General features: G+C 51.9%; 1 protein-coding gene across 12 annotated transcripts in view; it reads right to left on the bottom strand.

The window, feature by feature from the left end:
* Positions 1-15,893, bottom strand: part of CLEC16A (C-type lectin domain containing 16A) — a 193,499-nt gene that overhangs the window by 12,180 nt on the left and 165,426 nt on the right. For all 12 annotated transcript variants that reach the window (XM_033101362.1, XM_033101364.1, XM_033101365.1 and 9 more), the window contains one exon: positions 1,160-1,321. In XM_033101362.1, the coding sequence (XP_032957253.1) occupies positions 1,160-1,321 (162 nt within the window). The remainder of the gene's footprint in view (positions 1-1,159; positions 1,322-15,893) is intronic.

Below are 15,893 nucleotides of genomic sequence, written 5' to 3'. Positions count from 1 at the left end.
AATGGATGTTTGTGGGAGGGGGAGGAGGTGCAGGCAGGCTGAGGCGCCCTGAGCCACAGCCAGAGGACAGGCGGGCTTAGCCCTTTGCTAGGGACTGCATAAGCGGAAAGCTCCAGTGAGGTGTGAGCACCCAGGAGAGCTCTGCCTCTGGAGCTGAGGGGAAGTGGCCAGGCGCCCTCAATTTCCCTGGCACCGTGGGAGCTTGTGCCCCCGCGTGATGCTTTTGTTATGACCCGTTGATCCACAGCTTAACAAGTTTGGTCAGGTCCCCCGAAATATAATGGGTGAGGGCTCTGATGGGACTTTGCAGGAACAGCGAACAACACTGAGAGTCCCCAACTGGGGGTGCAGACCACAGTCCCTGGGGCCCTGCAGACCCCTGGGGTCAGGCAGCTGGGGTGTGAAGTATCACACACTCTCAAGGCCACTGCTGTCCCTGCTCGGGCCCTGCTCCTCTGGCTGCGTTTCAGGGCTATGTTGTTCAGGAAACAAGCCTGGTGTTGTTACTCCTGGGATCGTACACAGCGTGAGGGGCTCACGTGTGAGGGGCTCATGGCAGCTGAGAACATGGGGTGAAGGGGGACACCCACTTACACGTCCCATTCCAGGCTCCCTGCTCGCGAGCTCTCTCTGTGCCACGTCTGCACTTGCGTAAGTTACAGGAGGGTAAGCTACGACTCTAGCACATCCTGACACCTCAAAAGGCCAGCAAGGTGCGGCCACGGTCACAGGCGACTGGATTGCACCAAACATTTAAAGAGGAAACTGGTAAGTTACGGAGGGAAAAAAAATTAGCAGTGATAAGATTCTTTTCCAGGCTTCAAACCATCGTGTCTGGGAGACCCCTCCTTGTGACATCTAAGACTTTGGAGGTGATAAGGGGATAGATTCAAGCTCGGCCTGCCTGCTGTCCATCCCCATCAGCTCTGCAGTCAGGGAAGGCCTTTCAGTGGACCAGCCTGCAGAAGGAATGATTTCTACCCTGCAGGGCCTACACCAGCCGGCCCGTGCGCCGCATCATGGTAGACTGAACGGGGAACGCTGAGTGGCAGTGTCCCCAGACATGGCAGCGAGGAGAAGCTGGGTATCAGCGGTCTCGGCATCAAGGGATTACAGGGTTCCCCAAAGTCCCTCCCGCACTGTATCACGTGGCTAATACCTGACGGGCTCTGGGCAACAGACGGGGTAGACGATGAGCTGGCGCCTCCTGAGTCGCAGTGGCTGCTGCTCCCGCTGCCGCTGGGGCTCCCACTGGCAGACGGTGACGGCGAGGACACGGATGGTGAGCTGTGCTGGTTTATGCACTGGGCCACGGCAAAGCCTGCAAGACAAGGTGTGACCTGACGAGAGGGAAGCAACTAGCCAGCCTGGCAGGACAGTGCCACTGCCCAGCTGTGTGGGAGTCCCTATCGGGCGCCCCCCACTTCAGAGGTGGGGTTGGGGCCTTAGTGTAAATGCCCCGCTAACCCACCTACACCCAGATCCTTGAAAGTCTGGGTCAGCTCCCCGGAAGGAGCTGACCTCACCAGTCACGGGACTGACCCAGACACACTTCAAAGCTGTTTCAAGGAAAAGGGGGCGCCAGCCATCAAGCCGAGGGCAGGACTGTGAGCTGTAAATCTGAGTGTCGGATGCTGGCTCAGCATCATGCTGGCTGTGCCCTCGAAGGGGACAGGGACACTCGGCCACAGGGCTTCAGAGGTGTCCTGGCAAAGTTCACACAGAAACGTGGGACACCCTAACGGCAAAATCATGGGGCCTTTGCTGACGTGCCCAAATTCTGGCAAAGGCGGGGCACCAGACACGGGGCAGGAGCGGGGAGCCCCTGAGACTCCCTCTGCCAGAGAATAATGCGCTCCGCCCTGGTAGGTCTGGCGAGTTTGGTGTGGGAAGGAGGAAAGCTCTGGTGAAACGCTACCAACTCCAGTCATGCACTGCACAACGGCATTTCGGTCAGCGATGGCCACCCCATAAGATTAATAAACCACTCTGTTACATTGTTACTTTAGACTATAGTCTTTCTACTTATAAAAAAACAGTTTGCTGTAAAACAGTACGCCAGGCGTGTTACACACGCCTCGTGCTTACCATGTCTCCTGATCTATCGTCTCTTGTGCTTGACTTAATCTCGTGCTGTACAGGCTGGTAGCCCAGGAGCAAGAGGCCACGTCATACAGCCTAGGTGGATAGCAGGCGACACCATCTAGGTGTGTGTCACTCTACGATTCTTGCATAGTGATAAAATCGCCTAACGACGCACTGACCAGAGCGTATCCCCGACGTTAAGCGGAGCGTAACTGTATAGGGTTTCCCGTGGCCCTCAGAGCCACTCTGGGCCGGGAGGTGGGGCGACACATTCCGGGGGTCTACGGCTTCCCAGCATGGGGTGGAGGACCAGCTCCACGTTGTGGAGATGGAGACCTGGGCAAACCCTGCTTCACCACGGAGAAGCACCAGAACACATGTCCAGAGTTGTTTCCCAGCTGCTCCCTGGGGTGTCATCTCCACCGTGGTGCGGACACAGCGACCCAGTGCTCATCAGCCACCTGCACAGGCCTGGGCACGCGGTGACAACGCGGTGACAGCAGTGTGCTGCTCTATGACGAAAGGAGGCTCTCCTGCACGAGCCCGCCTTCCTCAGTGGGGAGGTGCTTTCCACAGACCGTGACGTCTGCGCTTTTTACAGTCTGCTTTTCTCAAGTTTGGGCCACAGCTTCTGATTTTATTCACTAAATACACGAAAGCTCTCATGGAACAGAAGCCTCGTTGGTGATTACAGGAGCCTGTGCAGACAGACGGCGCTGGTTCCTGCTTCTGTGCCCGAGAATTGGGCAGGACCACAGTGCTCTGTGGACACCCCGGCTTCTGCCCCCAAATTCAGAGGCAGCACCAAGTCTGGGCAGGGGCACAAGTCCTCCTTCCAGCTGTAAGTGGGGACCTCGACCCTCGTGATGAGTCACATCAAACCTCTGCACTGCCTGAGCGCACTCACCCCAGCCAGCCCCAAACCCCACTTGCATTTCCTGAACCTCGCACAGTCCAGCTCCGGCTGACACTTCTTCCAGAAGGTTCTCCAGGTCCTGATATCACCTTTCTCAGGCCTCAGGAGGGCAGCCGAGTGTCGAGTAGGAATCAGCAAACTATGGCCCGTTGAGTGGTGAATAGTTTTGTCGGCACAGCCATGGTCCTTTGCTTTCGGACCGTCCGCGGCTGCCTTTGAGCTACACCAGCAGCGCTGAGTAGCTGCACAGGAACCGCCTGGGCCGCAAAGCCTGTGATATGTCACTCTCTGGCCCTAAGCGAGCCTGGCAGACGATGGAGCAGGGTCTCGGGCTCTGGGAAAGCCTGGGTTCCATTCCTGGTCTGCTCACTCACCAGCCGCGGGGCCCTGGGCAAGTCTGCACTTCCCTGAGCCTCTTCCCTTCACCCACTGGTGGGTGGGCGCAGGGCCTACTGAGGGGCGTGGTGTGTGCAAGGGGCCCTGCTGTTCTAGCCCCCCCCAGGACTTAGGGGGACCCAACACCTGGCCACCATGGAGGAACTATTTTGTACGGATGTTTGTGTGAAGGTATTTTTGTGTAAGGATCAGCTGTTTAAGAGCCGGGTGTCTATTTATTCCCCTAGCCAGGCCCTCCTGGTTTGGGGTGAAGCAATGGCAGGCCAGTGTGAGGCCTGGGGGGGAAGATGGTGGGTAGATGCCAGCCCCTCTTTTGTACAGGATGATGCTCTCCACCCCCACCTACTGCGGAGGTCTGCTTGCCGAGAGAAGGGCAGGATTAATATGCTGGAATTCTCAGAAAGAGGCACTGTCTGATATATGGAGGTGGGGGCTCAGCTGAACTATGACAGACAGAGACACATCCAAACACCAGTCAGGAAGTTCCCCAGGGGTGATCAGCCACTCCCCACAGAACCAGCTGTACAGCTGCTCACTTCTTCACCACTCCGAAGTTCACAAGCTGTGTACTTGCCTCAAAAATGAGTCGTCCCTCAACAAATCAAAATGTCAAGATGGCTTTTCCCAAGCCATGTATTTATCAGAGCCACAAACAGGAGGGTCTGCAGGGTGGGAACAGTTAGGACGAAGCCTCTTACCCTTCCGACAACACCTCAGCCCAAATGGATGAATGACGGGGTTGTCACCAACATAGTCACAGAGAAGGCTCACCCCTTCTCTTAAGACACACGTCTTCTCTCTCACACTCTTTAAAGCTCTGGTTTATTACTGTAAGACATCTTGGGTGGAGCTTGGACGGGGGGTAGCACACAAGATGCTGAAGCTGCAGTCAGGCTACTAAAGTTCCTTCAGTTGGGGAGAAGCCACAGGTTGGCAATAAATACCGCATACCTTTTACATGTTAAATAGAAACATAGAGTCAAATAGAAAAAAATTCATCATCCTCTGATACCGCCCGTTTGCAGGGTCTAGCTGAGTAGAAGAGACTCAACACATGTCTCCATCACCTGCTGCTACTAAAAATCCACCTCCCTTCTTTCTCCCTTTTCTACTCTCTCTTCCCCTCCCCCATGGCACTGGGAACCCAGAAAGGCTCAATGATGGGGTTTTTTGGTCATTTTGTTTTCTGTGGGGTGCTCAGACTCCCCCTGCAATTCCAAGGGGAGCTCCTTCCCAAATCGAGGTGATGACTGCTTTGGGTCAGTCTGACATGGCAGAGGGTCACGAGGTCTGGCGAGAACGTAGGACCAGGGCCTGTGGCCGCAGAGCCTGTTTTCCTGTGCCACGTCCAGCAAGGCAGCTCCTGACGAACCCCCTTGTGCAGAGGAGCCAAAGGGCTTTCTGGACATGAATCGGAAACACCGCCTCGTACTTGCACACACACCGACGAGCCAGATCCTGGCAAAGGGGCCTCCCTGAGAGCTTCTCCAGCAGATAAAATTCTTGGCTCTCCCTGAATGTGTTTCAAGAACAGCCCACAAAATGTGTATCAAAGGCCATATGGATTTTCACACCACCTGACTGATTCCACATCTAGAAATTTCTGCTGCAGAAGGCACTGTGGGTAGACCCACAGAGTGAACTGTGCAGGTGTTCGAAGCACTAGTGTGTGTAACAGGGAACTGGAGACAACCAGAATATTCCAACAATTAGGGAAAGGCCAAATGAACCCTAATATGTCTAGATGATGAAATCCTCTGCTGCTGATAAAAACGCTGCTATAAAAGAAGCTACAGTGCAGAGGGAAACTCTCAAGACAGAGTACATGAAAACAAGTTAGAAAAAATGTGTCCCACATGCTCCCACTGTTGTAATAAAATAAAATAAAATGCAGTCTCTGCCTCCTTCCTTGTACGGAGCAGAACAGACTGGAGGCATTGGAGCTGAAGTCATAGGGTTTTATTATGGTGAGTTTTATTTTTATTTTTTATGCTTGCCTGACTTTTCCAAGATTCCTGCCGTGAAGACCATTTTAAACCAGGAAAAGAAGGAGGATGAAGGAAGGGGCACAAGATGCCTGGGAGCTGGACAGGCTCAAGCTCCCGGGGCCCTGGGGTCTGCTCTGGCCCCCAAAGCTCTCTCTCCCGTAGCCACTAAGAACCTCCTCAAAGCCGGGGCCAGGCGGCAGGCGCCACGCTCCAGAAACAGGTGGACCTGCACCACTGGCGAACCGTGTCCTCCACTTTCCAGGAGCCTGGGTTCCCCAGGGACAGGCCAAGTCTTCCTGCTGCCCTCTGGCCCCGTTCTGCCAGTTATTCTGGGAAGATAAACTCATGAGTAAGTCTCTGGCATTTGTCAAGTACAAAAATACAACAAAAAGGTCAGCCTTCGACTTGAGGTCCACTGATAGAGGGAGCACTGGGCTGGGAGTCAGGTCCCCAAGTGCGAGTCCTAATTCTGCCCAGATGGCCTTGTGACCCTGGACAAACCCCCTCCTCGGTCAGTGAGGATCTCTTGGCTTAAATGGTCAATAGTTTTCTTCTTGCCTATAAATCTGAATCTGATTTGAACTCTATGAGAAGACACTGAAAAATGCGCCTTGAATCTATTGTGCACGCATCCTTTCCCCTTTGGATAGCCACCCACTCAAGCTCTTCCCACGGAGCCCCGGGAGCTGTGTGACTCAGAGTCCAGAGCTGCCAACAGCAGCCCAGGAGCTCGGCTCATATCATGTTTGTGTCTGTTTGTTTTCGGTACTGCCGGTTACACACTGCACGATTTTACATACAATGCTGGATTTCTGGCTTCTTACAAAAATAGGAAGATCTGGCATGTCTGGGCCCCATTCTCATATGGCAGCAACCGGAAAGAGTAAGTGAGCTTGTTCCTCCCCTCTCCAGCCATTTCCGTTGTTAATCTCTGCCATTTATTCTTAGGTCAAACCCACAGGACTCAAGGCAGTGCCAATGCCCAGAGACCTTTTGTGTCAGCTCCCTCCTCAAACCCTACCCCCCAGAACTATTGGGGGAATGTGTCAAGATGGGGCCGCCTGCCTCTGGAAGGCTAGGCGGACTCTCAGACTGCATGACAAGATCCACTTTCTCTCCGCCTTAGCTGGGCTGTTCCCTCAGTCTAGAATTCCCTCTTGCCTCTTTTCAGTTTTCACAAATCCCTTCCCTATCCTTTAAGGCTAGTTCAGCTCAGGGACAGCTTGAGCAAGAGTTTCCATAGCTGGGGTTAACTGTTTGCTCCCCTGTGCTCCTGCAGCTTTTCCTGTCTACCTTGGGGCCTCGTCGGCTGTATAGGAGTTCACCTTCTTAAGGAGGGCCCAAGAAACTTGACCGCAAAGATGCTTTGCTGTTTTATGTGATGACTGTCGTTACTTTCACAGCTAGCACCTGGACTCCTCTGGGGTCAAGAGGGGTTTGGATAGCGTTTCTGCTATTGTGAGCTGCCTCTGAATACCCACTCTGCAGTTACAGAACCTGGCAGCTAGGCGTGGCCAGGTGACTAAGTTGTGGCCAATGAGATAGAAATAAAAGTGGCATGTTGGATTTCCAGGAAGGCTTCCTAAAAAAAAAGAGACGTGCCTTCTTCCATTCTGTTCCCTGAGACATGGATGTGATGGCTGGCACTCCAGCAGCTATCTGGGGCCAGGACAATGAAGCACGTATTCGGGAGCATTGAGCAGGAAGAGCTTGGGTCCCTGATGCTTTTGTGGAGCCCTTGACTGCCGTCATCCAGGTTTCCTTTACCTGAGAGGGAAATAAGCTTCTCTTTTGGGTTTTTCTTTACTATGTAGTTGAACTTACAGTTCTTAACTGACAGTTGCGAAAAAGCTCTGCTACTGCAGGCATGTAAGCTGAGCTCCTAGGGATCAGGGACTGGCTGACCCGAGTTTCCGGCGTAGGGAAAGCTGCCCTGCACTTTCTGGGGGAAATCTAGGAGTAGTGGGATGGGGAAAAAGAGGGGAAGAGGCAATTGAGATGGAGGACATGACTTTCTCACAACCCCCTACATCTTTAGGAAATGCTTTTCCAACTCTTATGTGTTGCAAGTGGACTTTTCTGGTGGAAACCAGTGAAGGAGCTGAGTTTCATCTGGGTTCACACCAAGTCACACAGAGACCATCGTGCACAAGGGCCAAGACCTGGAAACACTGGGGGTCACAAGAGATTAAAGGCTGCATGTGCACCGGCTAGAGAACTGGGGCGTTTGAGCCAAAGGTTTCCTAAATCTCCGAGGAACAGGAAGACCTCAGCTGACCTCTGTGGTCTGCCCAGAGCTGGCACCACTTGGCAGGGTGTCATTCCTCCGACGAGCTTGGTTGTGTGACTGAAGTACAATTATTTCAAGTTAAAAACTGGAAGATGTGAAAACTACCTAAGCATATGGGGAATCCCATGGGGACCTTTCAGGGAGCTGAAGTGGAAGGAACCCGATTGGCTGAGAATTCATCTCAGGGATTCTGACCTCTACTAAATCGGGCCTGCACACATTCCCCCTCCCATAGACGCTCTTTCTTCCGTATTACCTGCTTCCAGGAGGGGTTTGAAGGTGGCTTATATTTAAAAAGCCAAACCCAAATGCCACAGATACTAAATGCTGAAAGCCACTAAAACACAAACTAAATGACCAGAATCCAACAATAAAAGGTGGAAAGTGAAAAGCTACACCAGAAGGACTTTTGCCTGTGGGAGGCTGGTGCCACTGCTTGACTCTGTACTTCCTGGGAACCAAGACCTCAAGGAAAACTGTTGCAGTTGACCTGGCTCTCGAGACATTCCAGTCTGTGCGCAAGGTTCCTGACCTATTACACTCTGCCTGGGGAATGTCCCCAAAGGCAGCTTCCTGGAAGAGAGCTGCCCGACGGGAGGTAGGCCTCATTCTGGAAAGAGCCTGCCGTATCACAGGGCTTTGCAAACTGCTTCCTCAACAGCGAAACTCTAATTTCTACACGAGATGAAAATGGAGCCACCCCAGCTGCACAGTGCCTTACGAAGGGTGGTTTTCCCTTGTTATTTCCAGACACCTCTGCAGATCCTACTTTTGAAAATCCCAGACATGGCAGTAGGTACCTCAAAGGCTACGAGCTACAAACTTGAGAACCATGGGGTTGGATGGGTGTCATTGTGAATGAGGAGAGGGCTGGGGTGAAAGGCTGCGGGTCCTGCCATGTGCCATCAGTGTCCCCTTATCTGATTGTGACATGACGCTGAGACACAGGTCTCTCCTATCAGGAGAATAAATGGGCCCCAGTGCATTCAGCCTGTGGCAGGGAGATGCTAAGCACTGGTGAGACTGGAAAAATCTGCATTGCTCCCCGACCGCTCCTGACTGCAGCCGCCTTACTGTGGCCATGGTTTCCTGTTCAAGAGAAGCTAGGTATCCAGATTTTCACGGAAAACCTCCTGATTTTTAATATTGTTGACAACTGACTTCACATTCCTTTTGTAAACAAGAAGCAGGAGACCCCAGGGAGGCCAAACCAAGTGTATCTCCTGTCCGTGTGGGCCACCGACCACAGTCTCTGTTCCGGGCTCAGACCCGAGGGTCCCACGTGCAGGCCGCTTTGTCCAAGCTCCTGACACGTGGGGCTTCTGAGTCTGAAGCCTTGACCCTAAGCATTTAAGTCTCAGACAAATGTGCTTCAAAGAAGTCCAATTTTCAAGAGACCTCTTTTAGTGAAAAGCTCTAAGATTTAGAGGGGAGCGCTGTCTGCCCTAAGAAAAAAATGACATTCATCTATGCTTGTTCCGCACTGAAAAGCATAAAATAAAACCCACCACGGGCTGATTCAGAAGCAACCCAGGCATGTTCGACCGTCTCGGAGTTGAATGAGGACCGAGGGGCAAGCGAGGGTGGCCCGAGCTTGCCTTCCATTAGCAAATTCACTCCGCTCGGCCTCAGCTCAGGTTTCCACATGTAATGTTCAGATTTTCCCACTGCCCCTCAATGCTGGGAAACAGCAAAAAATCAATGGGCCTTGTGACCTCGCGCACAGAACTGAAGACAGCAAGTGCGGCCGTGGCCTTCTTTCTCCCCTCTCTGGCTCCTTCCTTGCTCTGCCCTCTCACCACACCCGTCCCCAGTCTGCTAGGTCCCTGGGGTGAGAGAAGAGGGGGTGGGGTGGGACTGAGTTTGGGACTTCAGCCCGCTGGTGGCTCTGGACAGACTGCAGCCACAGGGTCTGCAGGTTTCTCGTCCACGCTTCTGACTCAAGAGGCGGTTCCTCCCCACCACGTGGGGGAAGGTGAGAGCAGTGGTGGTCGGGGGCCATTACGTGTGTGTGTGGGGTAGCCACACCAGAGAAACCAAACTACCTGCAACTGTTCAAAGAGCATGTGTATGGGGGAAGGGTGCTGAGGAGGTAGGGGTCAGAGTCAAGTCCAAGACTGTGTGCCACTGGGCCAGCAGAGGCCTGTGTGCTCACCCGGGGTTCCTAAGACATTTGCACAGAAAAGAAGGAATCTAAAAACATGGGTGCAGCATTCAGAATGGCAGCAACCCTGCAGGCCAGCAGGACCCGGGGGTCCCCTCACTCACTGCAAGGACTCTGAGGCTTAAAGGAAGGTAGGAGACGCAGATACCCACATAAAACCTCCCTGTAGAGAGCCACACCCGTTACCCTTCAGGGTCGTGGGCGCAAACTCTGGGCCTTAGTGGCAATCTATGGGCTTTCCCCCAGCGGTCACCCTGTGATTTCTGACTTTCTTCATGTGCACTTTCTGTCCAGCCCTGGAGGCAGACTTGCAAATTAGGCATCTGGGAAAGAAGGGGGCATTTCTACTGCCTCTCTTGGCCAAACCTGAGCAACCTCACCAACAGGCGACCCCTGAGATCACTGACTGGCTGTACCTCAAAATGCTTAAAGACTTTTATTTCTGGTTGCGTTTAAAGGGATAACATGTCCAACATATAAAAATAGCTGGGAACTTGCAGAATCGTTTTGCCTATAGCTCTTTATCCATGGATAAATCCTCCTGGATTTTAAAGACTATACTTGAAAACCTGCAGAAAAGAAAACATAGTCTTTCAGTGTCTTACTTTCTCTTTGTGCCACATCTTTCCCAACTTTGCCCTTCAAAGCTTCTGGATGTTTGTGCTTCTGGGTGAAGCCTGCTTGAGTAGACTGCCACCCAGGGGAGCGATCCAAGAGCTAAATGCCCGTCTGGCTGCCAGGGGGCATCTGGGCTGTGAGACCGCCAGGACGCAGCCAGGCTCAGTTGTGTTGGCATCCTTTAGCCAGCGCGGATGTAAACACCCTGCAGGCCACAGAGGGTCGGCCGGCATGCGGGCACGAGTGGACTAGGTCTCCTACAGTGGCACAACCTCGCTCTGGGTTTTTAAAACTGAGGATTGCCAGGACGTGGGCTTTATTCCCAAGGCCAGGGTCTCGACCTCGCCCAGCCCTGCCCTCCTCTCATGGCATTACCGTCTGTACATGAGCAAGCAAAGAGCTCCACAACATTCTGTCAGCAAAGGCGCTAGAAAGCTCGTCTGTGGCTGTCTCGGCTGCCTGTCTACTGAGGCAGTGAACAGGGCTGAAAGAGCAGTGAGAGGGAGACAGGTTAGACAGATATGGGGAGGGCTTCTAGACGCAGGGAGGGGGGTCACAACCCCTGACTCCTCTGGCCCCAGGGCCTAAGGGGGTTGGACTTGGAACTACTGGCCAGGGCTGGGGTGACCCCCAGGGCTGGGGTGGGTCAGCTACAGCCCTGCTTGCACAGGACCTCCTGAGGTTCTCACAGACCCGTGAATCACCTGGTTCTTTCCAGCAAGTCTCTCATCTCATCAGCCTGCTCTGTGCTCTCAGGCCAGGAGGGGTAAGGCCACGTGGTGCCTTCCACAACGACATGTATGCCCTGCCGTGTGTAGTGTGTTCTACAAGGTGACAGTGTGCAAAGGGGCGGGACAATTAGTTTGGATCTTCAGCAGAAGGCACGTGCACACGACACATACTTAATCTACTCCACAGCAGAATGGTACACACGGTCCTGCTCCAGGTGCATGTGTCTGCCAGGACTCGGGCTCTCAGCGGGGCTGCACCACCAAGGCCTCTCCCACCACGAGTTTTCACAGAGTGGAGTTAGACCAGATCAGCCGGGGACGACGTTCTATTGCACGTCATCCACGAAAAGCCTGGATTACAGGGGTCAGGCAGAATCAAGCACTGTGTGCAGGGCCACACAAAGACCAAGCTTCCAAAGCCATCCCTGAGGTCATGGAGCTGACAGGATGGTCAGCTTCCATCTTGCCTGACCTGGGGGACACAGGTCAGCAGGTGGCTGTACACACGGCTCTGTCATCTTGAAGGGGGGGAGGCCTAAGAGCAGATTCTTGGGTCTGGCCACCCTGGGTGGGCATGCGACTCGAGGGAACCACTTACCCCGCAAGCCTGTGGCTCTCACATGTAAAGTAGGGAACGGGGGTGACAAAAACACACCTCCAGGGCCGTGGGGACCGAATGGGTTGATATAGTCTGTGTTCAGTTAGGGTGAGCTGTTTTGATGACGTAACTGGCATTTAAAGTACCTGGAAGTTGGGCCCAATGAGGTAAGAACTGGGGATTTTCATTTTTATAAATGTCTTCACATATGTGGGGACGTGGCAGAAGCAATGGCTCAGCTCTTTAGAGAAAACGACACAATACCAGGCGGAATTCTTCCTCATGTTTGCTGCTGCGACGCAAGGTTTCGGGAATTAGTAAAGAGCTTTTCTAAAGTAACTTTAAATATCTAAGTTTAAGGAACTTCTCTGAAAACAGTAGATGAGAAAATGAGGTGTTATTTTCACCTCAAATCTTTAACGTTTGGGTTCAAGACACATTTGACTGCTGCTTAGTATTTATTTGCTACCGAGTTGAATGATTAGGTGGAACCATATGAAACTGCTCATATTCAACCAACATGAGCCCCACGAAAATTACAATTTTATACAGTTCAACCTAATAGGAATTTCTCTCTCTTAAAGCTCTGCACTGCAAACAATTCATGGAGAAAGGAGAGAGGAAACAGCCAGCTGTACAGTCAAACGACTAGCTTTCCCTAGTTCTCCCTTTTCAGTTCCCATTTCTCCCGTGTGTGTGTGTGTGTGTGTGTGTGTGTGTGTGTGTGTACACCGTGTGTGCTCCTCTCTCCAGCTTGGACTCATCTTTACATTTCCAAAAGGCAGCTGCTTCAACAAAACGCTTGGAAATTATCTTGGCATTTAAGGAGCGGTATGTTTTCTTGATGGAAAAGCCCTGAAAAGGGGGCTCACAGGATTCAGAGGGGCTTCTTGGAGGGGTTCTACGTGACCTGCTTTCCTTCTGCCTCCATGCAAATGCTAAGCCTATGCGTTCGGCATTAATATCACCCCAGCTATTCTGCATTTGTAGTTTTGACTATTTTTTTTTAGTATTATTAATATTTCATCATAAAAGTATTGATTTCCTTTAACTAAGAGACTTTAAAGTTTGCTGCATCCTTAAGCATGATTTTATTATGTCTTGGGTCCAAATGTTTTTCCCTCCCCCCAAAGGAATGCTTTTCCTTTTATATAATGTGTGTCAAGAAGAGAAAAGGAATTGATTCACAGAATTCTGCATTACAGGCAACTTTGAAGGGACGTATGTAGTGGATAGACATTTCCTAAACACGACCACAGCGTCTCATTAAGCCTTTTTATCTGTCAAAAGTAAGGACCAAAGCTCAACATTTGTTTTAAAATACAAGATAGCTCCAAGAAAAGCTAATGTGGGGAATATGAAGACAACCGTAGACACGACTCGAAAGCTTAAAAGTCCTTACAAGGACTCTAGGAAACATAGTCCTCGTCACTGCACACTGTCATCTCCCTTTAACGAAGCTGGTAGAAAACAAGTAGAAATACTGCTGGTGTGGGGTTGCCCAGCGGAGGATCCGTTTCCCTCTCGATCGAAAGATTGCAAATACCGGCGCCAGATGCCAGCTGCAGAGTTAGGGAGAGAGCGCAGGTTTTACAGAACCCATCCAGGAAGCGGGCGGAGGGCCGTAACTGGCAACCCAAACGAAGCGCTCTCAAACGTTTAAATATTGAACATCCTTTCTTCTTCCTCTGCATTCATTATTAACTTGGACCCACAGCACCGTATACATTGACCATTTCTTCCCAAGAATCCAAGACACAGTGGACAATGCTCAGGGCCACGGGCGGGGGGCGGGGGGGGCTGAGATTTCGGTTTCTTCCTTTCATGCCCTCGCTGAAATCCTTTACGGTCAGCCCCACGTTTTTAGAGCCATGGGTTCCTGGAAACGTCTCAGCCTTTCAATGACCCCTGGCGCCCGAATGCAGATGATTAGTGCCCCAAATATTGACAGACTGGACTTTCTTCCCCTTCCAAACAAGGGAGCATTGTTGGAGGGAGGCGGCGTGACAGATGCTGCCGCCACCGGACAGGGAGGCTGCAGAAATGCCATTCAGACAGGTGCTCTATCGTCTGGGACGTACACACACCCCTCTGCTTCACCCAGGTAGAAATAATGCCATGATGCCATGTGAAATGTCAGAAGTGCCCGTTTTCAAGAAAAAAGAATCTGTCTATAGCCACCATATGTCCTTTGCTCAAACAACGGGAGGGGCGCCAGTGGTGGACCAGCTCTGACACAGGAAAGGGAGCACATCGGATGTCAGCAGCCCGGGCCAGCAGCCAAGCAAACTCAGACAGAGCCTGGGCCGGCACCATTCCTTGTGGAGATGAATATTTGGGAATGTAAACCTAAAAATCTTTCCAGAAAACACGGCAGCACCTTTTCTTGGGAACAAATAAGGAGGGTGGGGGGCAAGACCATCCATCATTTCCATGCAGAAACCAGCCACCCTCCTGTCAAAAGGAAGTTCCTTTGGACCGCTAGCAGGATAAGCGGGTGGGTGATCAGCGTTCGTTTTTCCTGGGTTTTTATCTGTTCAAGTGAAACTGTCCCAAATGACCAGCCTACAGCCCTCACTTGCCTTTAAAAGACAGCACTGCACTGGAGATCGATGTTTTCCCCTGAAATGCCAGCTAAATGTATCCTCCCCTGCGTCCTGTCTGGCGAGCGGGGAGCAGCACGGGCCCTGGCCTGCTGAGTGAAGCATCTGTCTTCCCGTGCCGCTCCCTCTGAGCACGAGCAGCCCAGCACTCAGCCCTGTGCCTGGGTTCATCATGCACACAACCCCCCACCCCCTTTCTTTTAGGGATTCCTCTGCTGCTTCATTCTCTGAAGTCCCCACGAGTTAAGCTCTTGCTTCTTGAATTCTTTATCTGAGTTCTTCATCCGGCCTCAGCTCTCCAAATCTACCCCAAGAAGCCATCGGGTTGGCTCTGTTTGAACGGGTTTTGGGAACACCCCCATCCCCACCCCCGCAAAGTGGTTGATGGTTATTATTTGATTTGAAGGAATGGGGCGATGTAGGCTGCCGTGGGCTTAACAGACTGAACTGAACCAGAGAACTTACTTCTTCCCTCTCCGGGTCTCTCTTGGCAAGCTGCCCTGTGAGTGAAATTGCCCTCATTGATTTAATGCCTGATGCCCAGAGAGCCTCGTATTTCTGAAATCTTTATTTGTATATGCGGTTGCAAGGGAACATGTCCTAAACAGACATTTTGAGCTATGGTTTCTATTTTGCTGTTAACCTGTGGACTCACTCTCTTTTTGGCAGGAAAAAGAAGTTAAAAAAAAAAAAATGAGACTTGTCAGAAAGAACACAGGTGCCCAGTTGGCAGGCACGTGCACACATGCTGTAAAAAGGACTGTGCTTGAAGCACCCAGCAAGCTGACATGTCTGGAGAGCCCCAGAGAATGAAAATACGGGGCCCAGGGATGGCCAGTCGGGCATCCCCCACTCTGCTTTCTAGAAAGCAACCTGGCAGGGTGCTACCAAGAGCCTCAAGTATAGGTATTCCCAGGGACCCTAAGAAATGATTTCTAAAGGAATAAATGGAACTATGGACAAAGATTTCTGTATAAGGACGGTCATTGCAGGGCGATTCATAGAGTAGTAGAAATAACTTAAGTAGCCAATAGGAGTGGACTGACTCGGTACATTCTGGCTAACCCAGACTGTCACGGGTTGAATTCTGTCCTCCAGCCCCAATTCTTATGTGGACGTCCTAGGCCCTAGTGCTTCAGAATGTGACTTTTATTTAGGAATAAGGTCATTCTGGAGGTGTCATTAGTCACGATGAGGTCAGAAGGGTGGCCCTAATCCGATATGAGTGGTGTGCTTAGAAAAAGGGGAAATGTGGACAGAGGCGTACGCAGGGACAGGACCGCGTCACTCTGAAGGCAGAGCTCAGGGTGACGCTTGTACAAGCTAAGGGACAACACGACTGCCAGCAAACCACCAGGAGCCAGGAGAGAGCCATGGTTCCTCCATTACCCTCGGAAGGCACCAGCCCTGTGGGTCCTGATCTCAGACGTCCGGCCTCCAGGACAACGAGACAATACATTTCTGCGGTTTAAACCTCCCAGTTTGTGGCACTCTGTTAGGGTAG

This window comes from Rhinolophus ferrumequinum, assembly GCF_004115265.2.
Source record: "Rhinolophus ferrumequinum isolate MPI-CBG mRhiFer1 chromosome 15 unlocalized genomic scaffold, mRhiFer1_v1.p scaffold_54_arrow_ctg1_1, whole genome shotgun sequence".
NCBI lineage: Eukaryota > Metazoa > Chordata > Mammalia > Chiroptera > Rhinolophidae > Rhinolophus > Rhinolophus ferrumequinum.
The sequence above is the reverse complement of the archived record's forward strand: the minus strand, read 5'-3'. Positions and strand labels throughout refer to the sequence as shown.